This window comes from Carettochelys insculpta, chromosome 5 (assembly GCF_033958435.1).
Source record: "Carettochelys insculpta isolate YL-2023 chromosome 5, ASM3395843v1, whole genome shotgun sequence".
NCBI classification, from domain to species: Eukaryota; Metazoa; Chordata; order Testudines; family Carettochelyidae; genus Carettochelys; species Carettochelys insculpta.
Window position 1 is genome coordinate 62,131,696 of NC_134141.1, and position 18,577 is coordinate 62,150,272.

An 18,577-nucleotide genomic window follows, 5' to 3' on the forward strand; every position below is an offset into this window, starting at 1 on the left:
CAGACTCCACAGAATCTACATGAGCTGTCCTAAGACCTACTGTATTTAGCTCCAAAGGATGCTGCAAACAGTTCAGTATTCTATCCTTCCCTCAACATATGTATACTCTTTTTAATTTCAAATATAGGCTAAAAAACTCCTGAGCTCATTAAACTAGCAGGCAGCATTTTAATGTAAAAAAAAAAAAAAACCATAAGCACCTGACCCACCAAAAGCAACAAATATAGTAATTTTTATATTCTTAAAAGAGTAAAATATATATTTTTATATTTTATATTTTGTTTAGCCGACACGAGTATTTAAAATTAGTACACGTTGTCAATTAATGAGAAACCACAAAACCTGATCTCAGAGTTGTCAAGGACTCTGGAATGTTACTCTGTATGAACATCTAAGGGTTCTTACCACAATAACATGTGTCACAGTTGATAGTGTGCTGTCTCCTGCCATTAGCGTGCGAAGTAATACACCATTAGTGCAAAATGTTAGCAGCGTCTTTGGAGAAACTCTGATTAAATAGTTATGAAACAGACATGTTCAGTTGTTTGCAATGTTATAAACCGTACATAATTTAAAATAAGCATTATTTTATATTCTTATTAAAAATGAATGTGACTCCAGAAAAGTTAATACCTGCTCACTAAGAAATGACTCCTTAATGTAAGGTCAGATTCAGAGTAAAAGAACCTAAGATCATACCTTTAAGAACACACACATGTCAATCTGACTGTTTAATTACATGTAAAATCTACAGAATGGTTTAGTTTGTAATCACTCACTCCTGACCTTTGGGGAAGAGGATGGTTTGACAATTAATATTATCTATACCTGCTTTCTAATCGGATCTGATAGCCAATTGTCTGGCCAATCTTCTCTCTTCTTTCTGCGGCAACTCTTTCAGCCACAGCAATAGCTGCTAAACGCCTTGGCTGAGTGCAAAATATGCGACAAGGAATTCCATTTTTGTAACAGTCATCAAGAAGGAACTGGGGAATCTAAAAGAAAATTTGTTTTTTAGTTTGAAAGCATTGCAAACTTCCTAACTTAGCAAACAAAATATATAACTGAGCTGCACTATTGAATAAAGCAGTTTGCACTGACCCTCTTATTATAAAGAGAAAAAGTCAATCTGTAATTGTCCATTACAACTCTTTTTATTATTCATTTTAGAGTAATTGGGGTGTTTAATACTGGTACTCAGAATGAAAAAGGCAGGTCACTATAAACCAGTATAGAGATAGACAATCAGGGAGAAGGTTTAGGAGCTAATGATTCTCTGCTCTCTCCTTTTCCGTCATGTATTACTGAGGAGAAGGTCAGAGTTTTTTTTCTAGCTGCCCTCCCCCGCATCACTGCAAGACTTCAGGTGTTTAGGTGACTGATCTTTGTTTTCTCTCCTCCTATCTACTATCCTCTCAGGATGCTCTACTGAGACTACTCCTCCATTTGTCGACAAATGAGAAACATACAGGGATCCCCCTTCCAGATTTGTAACAGAAGGCAAAGCTGGTTTCTGATCCAGGAAAAAGAAATCCAAAGCCAAAAAGTTAAATTTTTCTCGCAGGGTTGAATAGAGCGATAATGGGCTATTTCTGACAAATCCAAGGAAATAAAACAGGGATCTTTCAATTGATTTAAGGTAGATTAAGTTATTGTGGGCTCTCACCTGCTTAAGAGAGAATATGAATATTTCAGATGCTATTTCCTCACATTCCTATCCCAAAGCAAAGATCAGGTAAGCCATACTCTGATCAGGACCACTGATACATAAGAATCTAACAATAACAATTTTTAGCTTCTTTCCAAATACAGTTAACGCCTCACTTAATGTTGTAGTTATGTCCCTGAACAATGTGACTTTAAAAGAAATCATGTTCAACTAATCTAATTTCCCCATAAGGAAAAATGGGAACAGAGTTGTGCACGGGGCGGGGGGGGGGTGTCAGGAGGACTGGGATCCAAACAAATACTCTTCCCCAAACAAAAGGCATCGTGTGCATAAATAATACAAGTTTTAAACAAATTTTAAACAAGCAATGTAATGCAAGTACAGGTTGAACCTTCCAAATCCAAAACCTTCAGGACCTGACCGGTGGCTGAACAAAAACTCACCATACCATGGGAGGTCAATATTGTCTAGCAGAATTACCAACACTTGTCCTACTTACTGGGCTCTTAGAAGACATTTAGGGGTAAATTACACCTAAATAACGGAACAGAACACTGACAGCCAGGACCGGTGGCTGGAAACAAACTTTAGGGGACCACAGGAAACTTGGCCACACCCATGATTGGTAGCTATCCAGTTAACTAAAATAATACCAGATCATGGATGTTGCTGGATAAGAGTTCTGGATTCGAGAGTTTCAACCTGTATGAGCTTTAACCAATGCAATACAAGAATCAGAGGAGGAAAATAACATTTGCTGCTGGGCTATGCCCCTCTATCTGTGCACGCAGAAGCAGAGAGATGAAGCTCATTAGTGAGTGGTGCGACAGATCCAGACCAGCCTGGCAGGAGGTTAATGTACTGACTACTGGATGAACAGTTTTCTGTTCCTGCAGCAACTATTTGGATGCTGGGAAGCAGACAGGACTATGCTCCCACAGTGCTAAGGCCCCTCCCCCAGCCTACTGGGAGGGGCTACTGGACCCAGGACTCAGCTGAGTTCTTGGGACAGATAATGAGAAAAAAGCAGGAGGGCAGGTCACAGGTTTAAAACAAGGCATCCAGAGGGGAAAACCAAGCAGAGAGCCTCAGGCAGCATCCACGGCTCCTTGAAGCCAGAGGACACTGCGCAGAGGAACTCTGACCAGATGTGTAAGGGAAGGGAAAAGTGGAAACAGGCCCTACAGTCACAAAGCACCCCCGACCCACTCTTTTTGGAGTGACCAGGGCAGGGACTGCTCCAGAGTAATCAGAAATACACTAAAACCATTTAAGTCAGCATAAGACACCTGTAGCCATATAAGAATTTGCTAGAAGCAATTAAGAGTGTCAGACTGATCAAAATTCCTACAGCCCATTAAGAACTTGCTGGGACTAGTTAAAAGGCTGTCCTTCATGAAGGGTGGCATGCTAAGGGCCTGGGAGTCAGGTGGTACACTCAGGAAGAGCTGGGAGCATGATTGTGGTCAGATACCAAGAGGAAGGAGACACCAGTTGTTTTGGGAAGCGGCCCAGGGAAGTACTATAGCTCTGGGCAGCCGTGCCCCGCCCCCATGCTCCAGCCGCCCCCTTCCCCCAGCTAGGGGAAGCAGGCAGCTGGAGCCCAGGATTTCGACATTCACGTTCATATGAATAATGTATATATCAAAATCCCATATCCTCATCTTGCAATCACTTTATACTGTTAGGATTTTTTTGTTTGTTTCTCATGGGTTTAAAGGAGGGCTGTCAAACCATTTAAAAATTAATTATGATTAATTGTTCAATTTAAACAATTGATCATGACTAACCACGCTGTTAAACAATAACACTACTATCTACCTCTGAAAGTGGAGATGGGGGAATCTGCACAGAGATGCAGGATTTGGTCTGTAACTATAATCTAGACTATATTACTCAAAAAGAAACACCTATTAAGAGTAAGTGGCCAAAAAGAGGAAACTAAAATGAATAAACAGGCTTTTCAGTTATTCGGGCATTATGTTTCTGTTTCGATAGTTGTTCGACAGGATGTACTATCCCCTCTTCGGATGCTCTGCTGAGACTACTCCTCCATTTGTTGACAAATGAGAAACATACAGGGATCCCCCTCCCAGATTTGTAGCAGAAGGCAAATTTATAGCAGAGATGTCGAAGCCCAAAGCCCTGCCATCTCCCCAGGAGGACCATCTCTGACAGCTGCTTGTCTAACCCATTCTTAAGTCTCTTATGATGAGCCTTAAAAAGCCTACCTGACAGCCTAATCTAGACCTTAACAATCCTCGTACTTTGGAAGTTTTCCTAATAGCCTAATACTAAATCTAATATCCAAACTAAATCTGCCTTACTACAACAGACCTATTCAGGAAACCTGGACGACAAATGATCACCATCCTCTTAATAAGCACCCCTAACATATTTGAAGATTAATTAGGTTCACCATGAGCATTGTTCCCTGTAAAGTGAGAGCTTAAGAGGCCCACCCTGGCAAGATTCAAATGCTACTCAAATGATTGGCAGCATGCATTTCTACTGATCGTGCATATGCGCACATGCCTTGGTGCACATAAATGGAAAAAATTTTGAGGGAACAGCGCTTGAGAGTCTGCTTTTCTGAAAGCTTCTCATGATCTGCTTTTTTTTTTAAATCTCTCTCATATGTTATGTTTTCTAAACCTTTTGTCTTCTTTTTGTTGCTCCCCTCTGCATCCTCACCAGCATGTCCACACCTTTCCTAAGGAATGGCACCCCAACATAGACACAGTATTACAAATGAGGCCTCACCCCCCCAGCCAAGTAGAAAGGACAATTACCTCTTATGCCTTACATACGATTCTCCTGTTAGAACATCCCAGAATTATACTAGCCTTTTTTTCCACAACTGCATTGGATTATTGACCCAGTTAATTTTGTGATCCTTTCACAGATCCTATTCAGCAGTACAGTACAACATTTATAATCCAGCATTCCCAGGGAATCAAGGATGACAGACAATAAAATATGCTAGTTATTGGAGCTGGGACTGACAGCAACCTTGCTCTGTCCCCCAGCTGGGCTGCGGCAGACAGCCCCAGTCTGTGCCCTTTCCCCCTGCTGGGCAGTGGTCAGCCAGGCCCAGTCGGGCATACCAGTTACTTGAATGTGCCTGTTACCTGAGTGCCGGATAACTGGGCTTTTACTGTACTATCACTTACCTAGCTTTTCCCCTATTTTGTAGTTATGCATTTTTTTTTTAGTCCTTAAGTGAAATTAAGAGGGAATTTATCTTTATTGAATTTCACCTTGTTCATTTCAGAGAATTTTCTGATTTGTTATGGTTATTTTGATTTCTAATCGTATTTTCCAGAGCACTAATGACCCTTCCCAGGTCTGTGTCAGCTGCAAATTTTATAAACCTACTCTACACTTCGTTGAACAGCTCCAGAAGGGGTCTTGTGAGAACCTCTAGATATGTCCTTCCAGTCTGACAGCAAAACACTGTAGTCAGAGTGGTTGCCAATCTTTCAATCCATTTTGCGCCCATCTTCTAGTAATTTCATCTGCACTACATTTCACTGCTTTGCTTATGAGTGTGTCATATGGGAGAGTGTCATATGGGAGACTGTCAAAAGCTTCACTAAACATCAAGATGTACCATGTCTAGCGCTTCCTCCATTCTCTAGGCCAGTAAACGATAGGTGACTGGTTTGTGTCCGACAATTTGCACTTTTCAGGCAAGTACCCTTCAGCCTTGATCCAGTAAGTTGAGCCAGGTGGACACACCAATCAATGAGCGCCATACAAAGGGAAGAATTCACTCATGTGGAACAGATTGCATGATCAAAGTCTTTGAATAACAGAATTTGTGATTTTATCCAAAACTCTCTTCAAAACTTATGTTAAAATGTTCTATTCTCAGACAAGGCTATCTGGTTAATAATTAACCAGGGTTTTGCATGGTTTTCTGCTTTCTTACAATGAGTTCCAATCAGACCAGGTTAGAAGAGTCTATTAAGATGCAAGGAGGAAAAAAAAAGTGAAATAAACCACTTTTAAATGCGTTTTATTTTATCTAAAAAAGACTATACTGTTGATTAGAAAGATGTGAGAAGACCAGACCTTAACTCATTTAATATATAAACACTTGAGTTCCATCCAACATTTCAGCTGCAGGAGTAGACAGAAAATTATTTATCTTAACAGATAACCTTTCCAACAACAAGCCAAGGAAACCTCAACAGAAAAAGAAGGGACCCCATTTAAATACCTATGGTTTTATATATTCATTTTGACACACAGATAAAAAATATATGCTTAGTTCAACAGTATAAAGGACTAGTTGTGTTCTAATTTCGCTAAGCAAAAAGCCATACCTGAGTTGTTTTTCCTGATCCAGTTTCTCCCACAATCAGAACAACTTTATTTTCTTTAATGATTCTGACAATTTCTTCTTGTTTTTCAAAGACTGGCAGAGATTGCCTGAAGGAATCGAATTCAGATTCCCCCCTTTTCACAGGAATCTGAGGGATGCCATTGTTAAGTCGCCCACTTGTCTTACTCATTTCTCTGTTCTCTTAAAAAAAAAAAAAATTAAATGACATGGTGCCAAAAATGTCCCCCAAAATGCTATAGCTCAATGCAAAGCTGAACACTGCTTTAACTTTAGAAACCTCTGTATTCACAAAATGATAACACCATATACTGCACTAACATGGAAGCAAGATATTTGATTAATGACAAATGATCACATTCCAGAACACTGGAAGTCATTTTGTTGTTTAACAAAGGCATCTCTGGGAGAAAAAAAAAAAAAAAGATTAACCTTCCCAGTATTTCACTGCCAAGTCAGGAAAATCGACAAATGCTACAAAATATTAGAACCCCAAAGAAAGATAATAATCCATTATATTTAACAGCAACACATACAGGCAACTACATAAAGGGGGCAACGGACTTAAAAAAGCTCACCTGCGAGGCCAGCATTCTGGCCCTATATCTCTCCTGACAACCCATTTGTACCACTGTTTCTAGAGAAGTCATCATATATTAAAATAATAATTGACTAAATTTTCAAACCACTCCCATGATGTATAAATTCCTACTCCGATGTTTACTCGTACTTTTGTAACCTCTCTCCCCCTCTCCCCACTCCTTTTTAAATGTTTTGTTGGCCACATTCATTGTACGGTAAACTCTTTCATAGCCAGAAACCCCAGGACCAGGAGGTTGCTGGATATTCAAATGGCTAGATAATAGAGAGGTACACCCAGCAATGCTTAACACTAAAGAAAAACAAGGTTAGATATTAAGAAAAATAAAAATGTATGCAGAGTACTTTATTTACCAACAGTAATGCACACTGTACACTTACACTGTATTTATTTGTATTTACGTTTACTATACAGTACTTATAGAAAACCTAACTAGAATTTACTTGTGGTTATAATGCCCATTATTTGAGAGTTCCGGATGATAGAATACCAGATATGTATTCAAGTTTAAATGAACCCCCAACCCTGCAGACACACAGTATGTCTCCAGTGCAATTAAAAACCCACATACTGATCTTGGCTCCTGATGTTAAAGATGCAGAGTTGTTTAACTGCAGTGGAGAACTCTAGGTTCAAGTTGCAGTCCCAGCTGGAAAGTCTATACTGCAGTTAGGGAGTCATGAACCCTACACGTAGGGTCTGGTTGCAGTGTAAACATACCCTGAGACATGTATTTAATTTGGGATTAATTGGTTTTGTTGAGTCTATAGTTGTAGATACAGTGTGCATTGCCACATACTTAAGACTAGCAAATACCATAAGTAGGGCCCTATCAAAATCATGGTCCTTTTCAGACAATTTCTTGACCACAGGATTTTAAAAATCATAGAAAACTTTCATATTTACAGCTGTTTAAATCTGAAATTTCAGAGTGTTGTAAATGGGTCCTGTTGTGATGGGAGTCATAAAGCTACTGTCCGGGATAAAGGGTGTTGTGGTATTGCTATACATACTTCTGAGCTTCTCCCAGCAACGGTGCCGCCTTCAGAGTTATGCAGAGTAAGAACAGAAACAAGGAAAGAACTGCATCCAGAAGCATCACAGACATAAGATGGCATGGTATCGTGATTATTTCTGCACTGCTGCTGGTAGGCTGCTGCCGTCAGAGCTGTGCCCCAGGCAAACAGCCACTGCCATCCAGCTGCCTGCCTCTGTATACAACACAAGGGTAGCAACTACTGCGACTGCCTTAAAATAACATTGTGAACCCCCAGAACTCCCTTTTGGGCCAACAGACACTCCAAATTGAGAAATGCTAGTCTCCCCCGTGAAGACTGTATATTAAAAGACTAGATTTCATTGACATATACACCAGATTTCATGGTGTATGATGCATTTTTCATGGCTCTGAATTTGGTAGGGCTCTAACTTTAAACACGTAATAATCATAAAACATCTTCAGTGCAAGAGGTTATTCTGCAAGAGTACCTAAAACCAAATTATTTATGTTGACCATTATTAAATAAAAACAATTCTCGGCAAGTTTTCATGCTTCATGCAAAGCATCAAATCAAGCAGTTTTAGTATAAGCTTACTGTGACTGTCAAATCTAACTGTCAAGGAACACCTTCACACTAGAAAAAAGCAGTCAAGTAGCACTTTAAAGACTAACAAAATAATTTATTAGGTGAGCTTTCATAGGACAGACCCACTTCTTCAGACCAGAACAGACTCAATATTTAAGGCACAGAGAACCAAAAATAGTAATCAAGGTGGACAAATCAGAAAAAAAAATTATCAAGGTGAGCAAATCAGAGAGTAGAGGGGCACACGCGGGCAGGAGAGATCAAGAATTAGATTAAGCCAAGTATGCAAACGAGCCCCTATAATGACCCAGAAAATTCTCATCCTGTTTCAAACCGCATGTTAATGTGTCAAATTTGAATATAAGAGAGTTCAGCAGCCTCACTTGCAAGAGTGTTGTGAAAATTCCTCTTAAGAAAGACACAAACTTTTAAGTCATGAACAGAATGGCCCACTCCATTAAAATGCTGGCTGACCAGTTTGTGGATCAGGAGTGTTTTTGTCTCTTTTGAGCCCATTAACTCTTTGTCTAAGAGAGTTTGAAGTCTGCCCAATATACAAAGCATCTGGGCATTGTTGGTACATGATGGCATATATGATGTTAGTTGAGGAACACGAGAATGTGCCCGTGATTCTGTGAATAACCTGGTTAGGTCCAGTGATGGTATCTCCAGAATAGATATGTGGACAAAGCTGGCAGTGGGCTTTGTTGCAAGGAAAAGTTCCAAGAGTGGTGTTCCTGCGGTATAGACTGTAGTTGTGGGTGAGAATCCTCATAAGGTTGGGAGGTTGCCTGTAGGAGAGAACAGGCCTGTCACCTAGGTTGTGGAATGTGGCATCCTGATTAAGGATAGGTTGTAGGTCTTTAATAATTCGTTGCAGTGGTTTGAGTTGGGGGCTGTAGGTGATGACCAGTGGTGTTCTGTTCTTGGCTTTTTTGGGCCTATCTTGGAGTAGCTGGTCTCTGAGTATTCGTCTGGCCCTGTTGATTTGTTTTTTTTATTTCTCCTGCTGGGTAATTCAGGTTTATGAATATTTGGTAAAGATCTTGTAGTTTTTGGTCTCTGTCAGTAGGATCAGAACAAATGCAATTATACTTAAGGGCTTGACTGTAAACAATGGATCTAGTTGTGTGCGCAGGATGGAAGCTAGAAGCGTGTAGGTAAGTATAGCGATCAGTGGGTTTCCTGTACAGCATGGGTGTCCAACCTTTTGGCTTGCCTGGGCCACATTGAGTGAAGAGGAATTATCTTGGGCCACATATAAAATATATAATATAGTTAATGTATATAAATCACATAATAATGTTAAAAGTTTACGATCTTTTGGGGCCGCATTACTAGCTGTCCAGGGCCACATGCGGCCCACGGGTTGGACACGCCTGCTGTAGAGTGTGGTACCCATCAGGCCATCCTTGATTTGTACTGCAGTGTCCAGGAAATGTCTCTCTCGCATGGAGTAATCGAGGCATAAGTTGACGGTAGGGCGCAGATTGTTAAAGTCTCTGTGGAATTCTTCTAGAGTCTCTATACCATGGGTCCAAATCATAAAGATGTCATCAATGTACCTTAAGTAGAGGAGGGGTAATAGGGGACGAGAGCTGAGGAAACATTGTTCCAGGTCAGCCAGAAATTGTTTAGCATATTGTGGGGCCATGTGGGTGCCCATAGCAGTTCCACTAATCTGGAGGTATAAACTGTCCCCAAAATGGAAATAATTGTGGGTGAGAACTAAGTTACAGAGGTCATTATAGGGGCTCGTTTGCATACTTGACTTAATCTAATTCTTGACTCTCCCAGCCTTGCCCCTCTACTCTCTGATTTGTTCACCTTGATAATTTCTTTTCTGATTTGTCCACCTTGATTACTATTTTTGGTTCTCTGTGCCTCAAATATTGAGTCTGTTCTGGTATGGCTCTGGTCTGAAGAAGTGGGTCTGTCCCACGAAAGCTCATCACCTAATAAATTATTTTGTTAGTCTTTAAAGTGCTACTTGACTGCTTTTTTGTTTTGATAGTGTATAGACTAGCACGGCTTTCTCTCTATTACTATTCAGCACTAGAAAGAAGTTAGAGGATGTGGTAATCCTGTTAAAAAGGTCAGTGCTGTGGCAGAAGTAATTTATCAAAATATATATTTTAACTAGTTTTTCATTTAGTAGAGATTTGAGATGTCTGAATTGTAAACTCTTTAGGTTAAGGACCACGTCTACAACTGAAATACTTACAATACAAATATTTCTTCCTATTTGAATAAGAACAAGTCTCTAGTATCATATGGAATGAGAAAATGAAAAGTATGTTATTTTCTAACAGTATGGACTAACAAGTTTAACATATTATACTGTACATACCCGCTTCAACAGCAAACACATTTCCTCGTTCTGTTTTAGGTAGAAGTTCAGTGCGTTCTTTATTGGTCACAGGAAATCTCTGAATTAGACTCCTAATCGCATGTTTTGTATTGGGGGTCAAACTACAGGCCATTACTGTATGAGCTAATTCTGATCCATCTTTCTTCCTTATGGTTAAGTATCGGTTTGCTCCTTTGCTAAAAAAAGGAAGACATTAACTAAGTTGTAATCATTTTAGCGACACATACAGATCTTCTGACAATTAACTCCTAAATTATATTAAGGTAATCTACAAAAAAAGAGTCAAGTCTAATAACATGCCAAATGCCACAAAACTACAGAATCAGAGAAACATCCAGCACACTATTAACTTATTGGGGGGGGTAGCCGTGTTAGTCTGGATCTGTAACAGCAACAAAGGGTCCTGTGGCACCTTATAGACTAACAGAAAAGTTGCGAGCATGAGCTTTCATGAGCACAGACTCACTTCATCAGATCCTTCATTGCTGTTACTATTAACTTAGGAGACTCAACAGGATGTCTAATCAACAGGTCAACCTGTTGCACCAGGTCAACCTGACTCAAAAGTCTGCTATTTTGTCAGTGGTATATTTGCAAAGAGGCTTTCACGTAACGTATTTTGATTCTCAAAGAAGGTGCTGCTCTATTCGGTTCTTTAAAGTTTCAAAATTCCATATCCTGCCTGCTGCCCCCCCTTACCCACTAAATCATTAGTTTTCTCTTTCAAAGTTCCCCTTAATTTTAATTGCTAACGACAACTTTAAAGATACCCCATATTTTCATGAACCAGAGATTATATGAAAATATTACAAATAGTCCATATTTCCACTGTATCACATCAAATTACATCTAAACATTTCCATTGTTTGAAAAGCACATCACGGTCATAGTAAAATGGAAGGCTTAAGCCCATACAGCACAGGCCTGGTTTGAGGAATGAGGCCTAGCTAACAAAGGACAAAACATGGCTCAAAGCAAAGCTAAGCTGTGAGCAAGAGGCAGGCCTCTGCTAACAGAAATTGGCACAGACAGAGCTGAGAATACAAAACACTACCTAGTAATTGGTCCGGGTGCAGAATAATGATTGGTACAGTTCATAAGTTGAAATCACGAAGTCTCACAAGCCCATTAAAAAAGACCTTGGTACCCACTCCTCAAAGATAGAGACCTAAATTCAGGAAGGGAGTCTAAAATGACAGCATGATGGATAAGAGATGACCTAACCAAACCATGAGATACAGGGAGATGGGTGGCAACCTGACAACATCAGCAGTGAGGTGTAATTTATTTGTACCTGTATATAACATGATGCCTTGGGGGGAACCATCTTGGTCTGACCTAGGCGGACAGTCGAATTCCCACTGGCTCCTTCAGTCCATTGTGGCAGATGCATTTATACAGCGTATCAGTACAGTATACTATACTTGCTAACTGTTATTTGTACCTTGCTTGGCAATAAATCTTGGCTGGGTGCCTTTGATCCTTGCCTGGTCTGTGGTCTTTGGGAAACCTCTGCTGCAACATTACTGAACACGCAAACAAGTGAGCAGCCTTCTGGTTATCATCACTGACAGACCAAAGACCCGTGAGGACCCTACAGCAGTAAATCTGCTGAACTACAATGTTTACCTGAGAAGCCTAAAACTCTTACTCAAATTTTACCTAAAAACATTTAAAAAGCATGTCTTGGTGAATATCTAAGCAGTAGTTTAAAATTAAAATAAATTGCAAATTTCAAGAAGAGCAGTTAATAAAATTAGTGGCCTCCCCTTATTGATGGAACAAATTGTACCATCCACATCCACTTATGAACATTACTGAACCCACGACTGTAGCTACCACAACTGTTTACATGGATACTCACATTCAAGGAATTGCTGTTGTGTACAGAGCTTTAAGCAATATATAACAGAAGTTTATCAAAATGTTGATGTCCTGTTCTGAAGTATCAATTTTATTACCAAGAAGACATCTTTTAACTCAGCAAACTCAGTTAAGGACGATGATGACCAGTCATGATAAGGCTTTTGAACCCTAACAAAAGTTGTTTCGAGAATCATAGAAGAAAAAAGACTGAGCTTGAGCAAAACATTTTTAGGATGCTTCCCCAAGTGATCTACCAGCAAGTCCAGATTTGTATGCCTCATATATATTCTGCTCTCTTTTCCCTTCTGCTGGGTGACCCTACAATCTTTGGACCTTGATCACCTTCTGTTTACATCCATGTGAAAGGGACTCTCTGAATAATGACTTCCACTTTTCTACTTTGAAGGTTGGAACGTCGAGCGACTGGGGGGAGAAAATCCATCCCTTCCTCCATTATTCTGGAAAGATGCTTTTCTGCAGATACTCTCAGAAATTTCTAGGCACAATTGAAGTGCTACTCTCAATGATCTTGTCCCATATCAAGTGCCCGCATTCTATGCAGAATCTTGGTGAGGAAGTAATACAGTTCAGAATAGAATGACTCCTGGCTCTATGAGGAAAGAGTCCTTTCTTTGTGAACTTCATGGATCCATAACATAGAGAGGGAGCAAGGTTTCCCAAACAGTACAGCCCCAAATTCCTTCCATCAGAGAAAGAGGGCTCAAAGAACCCTGCAAAGGACCTTAGTTTCTCTTCCCTAATTAAAAGGCTCCCCAAAGGTTTATCCATGTTAAAGAATGATCTAGCCCTTGGCCAAGGTACAAGAAATACTGAACATACATATGTTGCCTTAAAAAAAAAAAAAAAAAAAAAAAAAAGGGCACTTTGACCTTCATTTTTAGCAACTGACACCAGCAGCCTCACATTAACTTACCCTTTACTTTTTGAGATCAGACCAAGAGACTGACTCAGTCGGTGAATAAATGCTCTTTCTGTACTAGTCAAAGAAGATGGAAATTCCATTTCTAGAAAGCAAGTTAAAAAAAATCAGCAGATAAGACAACAAGCAAAATGAGAATATGTGCATATTTCCATGCGAAAACAAGCACCCTTACAGAGATATAGTGAGCAGACATCACTAACATCTAAACCAATTAGCGTCAATAACTAAGTAGAGGTTGAACCTCTCTAGTCTGGAACCTTTGGGACCTGACCAGGGCTGAAGCCAGAGAATCTGCTGACCCACAGGAAGTGAATATTATCTAGCAGCATTATCAACATTTCCACTGCTTACTGAGCTCTTAGAAGGCATTTAGGGGTAAATTAGAGCTAAATAACGGCACAGAACACTGACAGCCAGGACTGGTGGCCGTAAACAAACTTTGCCACTTGGCCATGTCTATGAGAAGTAAACCTCCAGCTAGCTAAAGTAATGCTGGACCAAGGATGTTGCCAGACCAGAGTCGTTCATCTTCTCCCCTACACATGTAAAACCGGTGCCACTACCTACTGTGGAGATTCCTATCTTTTACAGGCAACTGCAGTAATTTGCCAGGCCCAGCATTAAGATCTCAGCAAAACAATTGCCAGGGAGCCATATCCCCCATTCACCCTGAATATTTTGACCAATATGGCACCTGAGCAATTCAAGGACTGGGCACAGGAGCTCATAAGCTAAGCCAAAGCTCTTACTAGATGCAATAAGCATCCATGACACCTGAAAAGGGTGAAACAGAGCCTCATTAAAGAGGTGTATCAGTCACAAACTCATGAAATAATGGCACTTAAGAGGTAAAGCTCAGATGAAGCATGCTCCCACGCCCATCACGCTGAATTCACCTCTGTAGCTACTGAGAAACATAAATTATTCTACCTGCCTCCCAAACCAAGAGCCTTCAGAGAGGTTCAGCCACCAGAATGGGGGCAGCAGTGAATTATATCGTCCTACCCCAGCCCTCCAACCTCTCCCCCCAACCCGCCCATAATCAAGCCTTACCCCAGACAGACAGCTCTCCCAGGGGCCCCCTCCCCACCCCTACAGGGCCTCACCCACCGACTCCCTCGCAGGTATGCCCCATCTCCCCGGCCCGCAGTCACCTCTCTGGTCCCCATAGCGGAACCGCTCCAGGGCGATGTTCACCGCGATCTTCACCTCCTCGTCGATGCGGATGTCCTTCAGCCCTCGGGCCCGGCCGCTGCCCGAGCCGCAGGCGGCCACCGGGCCCCCGCCGGACAGGGCGCTGCTGGGAGGCCGGGGGGACACGCTGCTGGGCCGGGACATCTTCCCGCGGGGACGTGACGCTCACTCCCAGCCGGGCCTGGCCCGGCCCGGGCCGCGCGCACCTGCCTCCACCCGGCTCACTAGGCAGCCGGCGTCTTTGCCGCGGGGCTCAGAGGGAAAGTGAAAGGGGCGGGGCTAGCCGCGCCACAATGACGTCTTTCGGGGGGCGCGGCGAAGGGGCAAGGCTGAAGCTAGAACCCGGCGCCGCGCGGACCGCATGCGCGAGAGCTCTGTCGCCGTGGGCGAGGCGGGGGAGGGCGTCACGTCGATCCAGTCTTCCAATCAGAGCCTCGGGAAGAGCGCGCGGGCGGGGCTGTTAGTTAAGGTCGCTGTGTCCCGCCCCCTCAAGAGGTCCTTATCTGGCAGCCTCGCCTTCCCACGCGGGTAGAGCTCCTGCTGCTGCTGCTGGTTCTGCGAGCGGTGGGATTAGCCTGCTCCTCCGCCAACCGGCGGCGCTTCCCCAAGGGCACCTCCGGTTTAAGCTGTGCCACTTCTATAGGTGAGTGGGATATAGGCGCCAATGTAGCGCCAAGCTATTCCCCTAGACCTCAGGCTGGTTCTTACCACAGTCCTCTGCCCATGGCCTGCATGTCCCCAAGTGGGGGCTTACAATGACTTTTTTAGCTCCTGGAGCAGTCTGCTTCTCAATCAAGGTGCTGCTTTAAGAAGCCCATGCAGCATGCCACGCACCTCACCCCACCCGTGCCTGTGGTCAATCGAACATGTCGCTACACCCCTCCGCCCGTGAAACCTCCCCCCGGCTGGCAGGTGATCAGACCCTGCCCTTGTTCACGTGCGCACCTGCATTGACTTTTAATGATTTTTTTTAACTACCAGAGCAGCCTGCTTTTAAATCAAGGTGCCACCCCAAACTTCTGGGCTGTGCCGGCAGCCGATGGGATACTGGAAATTTTTACCTGTGAACTAAAGATAGCAGACCATTGTGTTGAAGGTAAACATCAGTGGCAGAAGAGCTTAAATCGTTCTGCTTGGAATGATGCATTCTTTAGCCTTGAGAGTCCCATGTTGATGGTGACATGACCTTTGTGATCCACCAGTGCCTGCAACACCATGGAAAAGTACCCCTTGCAGTTAATGTACTCTGAGGCCTCGCCCCTTCCTGAACCCCTGTGCTGGTGCAGTGCCAGGATGGGGTTGTGCAGTCCATCTACAGCCCCACCACAGTTAGGGAACCCTGTGGCAGCAAATCCATCCACTATGTTCTGCACATTTCCTAGAGTCACTCTCTTTTGCTGGTATGAGAGGGGTAGCCAAGTTAGTCTGTGTGTTTAAAAACAACAAGAAGTCCTGTGGCAGCTTTATAGACTAACAGATCTTCTGGAGCATAAGCTTTCGTGGGCAAAGAGCTGCTTTGTCAGATATTTTTCGCAGGAGACACATTGATCACCTTGGCTTCTTGGGTGACAACAGTCCCTACTGTAGATTTGCCAATTACAAATTGATTTCTCACTGAATGGTAGCTGTCTGGCATTGCAGACTTCCACAAAGCAATTGCCTCACACTTCTCAACTGTCAAAGAAGGTCTCATTCTGGTACCGCTAACCTTCAGGGCAGGAAACAGAACTTCACAAAGTTTCAGGAAAGTGGTCTTGCGCATGTACAAGTTTTGCAGCCACTGGTGATCATCCCACAACAGCACAGAGATGCAATCCCATGAGGCTGAGCTGTTTGCACAGGTCCAGAACCTGTGCTCCACACGGTGCAGAGACTCAAGTGCTACCAACAACTCCACAGTACTATTCTTCAGATCTTCACGTCTGTTAGTGCCCCGGCATCAAACCACTGATGGTGTATGGGCAATACATTCAGAATATACTGCATCTCCGTGTGGGAAATCATCACAAAACACTGCACCAAACATTGAAGCCTCTTGGAAACCATGTTATTCTTTGTAATGGTGAGTGGCAGTCAATGTAAATGTAAAAGCAGTGCAAAAATTCCCTTGTCTGTTTATTTTCTGCGGGAAGCGGGAAGTAAGGAAACTGCCTTCTGGCATCAGAAACCCAGAACCTAAGTCACCTGAACTAATCTCACACTGTAAATCAGTCCTTAAAAACCACTATCAAGAAGAGTAATGGCTTGGTCATGTTAGGGAAAAGATCCTAGCCACAAAAATATTTTGTACAATGAGATTTGTACACTTCTAGACAGCAGGACCACCTTTTATGGCAGTACCACATGTGCAAAAATTATATGAGGTTTACTGATCATCAGTGTAGAATGAGTGTTCAAAATCTCATCCCTTTTGGAGGGCATATCTGGCACTGGGTGCAGCTCAAAATGAAGCGGCTTTGATCTACATAATTGAAGTAAAATGAGAAAGAAAGTAGTGCACTGCATCTTGGACTCTAACTCGGACGCACATGGATCTGTGAAAACAAACTTTGTCACTCTTGAATTGCCTTGTCAGACAAAAGGGTATTCATCAGGCATCTCATTAGACCTCTTACATGTATACCAAGATCCAGTTTGTATGGTTGCCAATATCAAGGGGAAATTAACTGGCATATCTACAGCAAAATAGTGTTTTGCTATAGCTGTTCCAGAATAATGTTCCATGTAGACAATCTTTTACCCAAACAAAATTGACTTTATTCCAGAACAATTAATGGACTTTGGGAGTGGGGTAATTATTCTGGTATACAATCATTTTTTATTTTGGATTTAGAATCCACACAGAATAGCTAAATTACACAGGAGAAACTATAGCCAAATAGCTACATTGAGAAATTGCCCAGGTAGACAAGCCCAATAAAGATTGTGGGGGAAAAAAAACAAACCCAAAAGCATACACAGGTTGAACCTCTCTAATCTGGCACTCTCTAGTCTGGCAACATCCACAATCTAGCATGATTTTAGTCAGCCAGGTGACCACTTGTCATGGGCACATCCTACTTTCCCCTGTACCCATAAAGTTTGTTTACACGACAGCCACCAGTTCTGGCTCTCTGTTTTCAGTGCTATTGTTTAGCTGTAATTTACACCTAAATGTCTTCTAAGAACCCCATAAGCAGTAGAAATGTTGGTAGGGCTGGGAGGCAATACTGACCTCCCATGGTCTGGAAAATTCTCCCATTCAACAATGATCCCATTCAGAGGGTACCAGACTAGAAAGGTTCAGCTTGTGCTCTGTCTGCGGAATTGTTCTCCTAGCTATCATGATTTGATTTGTTAGCAGTACTCAAAAGACCTGATTTGACAAACCCTTACTTAAGTAAACTTTACTCAGGCGACCTGTGACTTTGGATGGAGTAAAAGGAAATAAATGTAAATTTAAAATCAATAACTTGTTGAATTGCCTTACTTAACCTTGTTATTTGGGTCACTAAGGCTACGTCTACACTAGCCCCCTTTTGAAAGGGGGATGCTAATGAGACACTTCAGGATATGCTAATGAGGCACTGTAATGAATATGCAGCACCTATGCAGCATAATGGTGACCACAGCCCTTCAAAAGTGCTGCTTTTGATCATGTGTGGCTCATCTACACGGGGTCCTTTTTGAAATCGCACTTATTCCTTATATGCTTCGAAATCCCCTTATTCCTATTTAGGCTTTGTGAGATGAAGATGGAGCATATTTGCTGGGAGCCTTACATTTGCTTTAAATTGTACCAGAAAAGTAATAATTTGTACCTACATACAGGGCTGATGCAGCATGACAAAAATGGCTAAAATTCATTTATGATATAAAATTCATCTACAAGTGGATTTTGATTATAAGTTTGAGTATGCATGAGTTTAAAATATGTTTTAGATTTGCAGAAATCCTACGTTAAATAATTTTGCCTGAAACCTAGCTTGTGTAGCAGCTTGTAATAAAACTGTCTGAAAA

General features: G+C 42.0%; 1 protein-coding gene across 1 annotated transcript in view; it reads right to left on the reverse strand.

Annotated features, from left to right (window-relative positions):
* YTHDC2 (YTH N6-methyladenosine RNA binding protein C2) overlaps positions 1-14,816 on the reverse strand; it is a 50,700-nt gene extending 35,884 nt beyond the window's left edge. The window contains exons 1-6 of the mRNA XM_074995214.1: positions 14,539-14,816; positions 13,376-13,466; positions 10,555-10,751; positions 6,001-6,200; positions 829-995; positions 406-508 (exon numbers count right to left, since the gene is read on the reverse strand). Of these exons, the coding sequence (XP_074851315.1) occupies positions 406-508; positions 829-995; positions 6,001-6,200; positions 10,555-10,751; positions 13,376-13,466; positions 14,539-14,722 (942 nt within the window). The 5' untranslated portion in view covers positions 14,723-14,816. The remainder of the gene's footprint in view (positions 1-405; positions 509-828; positions 996-6,000; positions 6,201-10,554; positions 10,752-13,375; positions 13,467-14,538) is intronic.
* Positions 14,817-18,577: the final 3,761 nt, after the last annotated feature.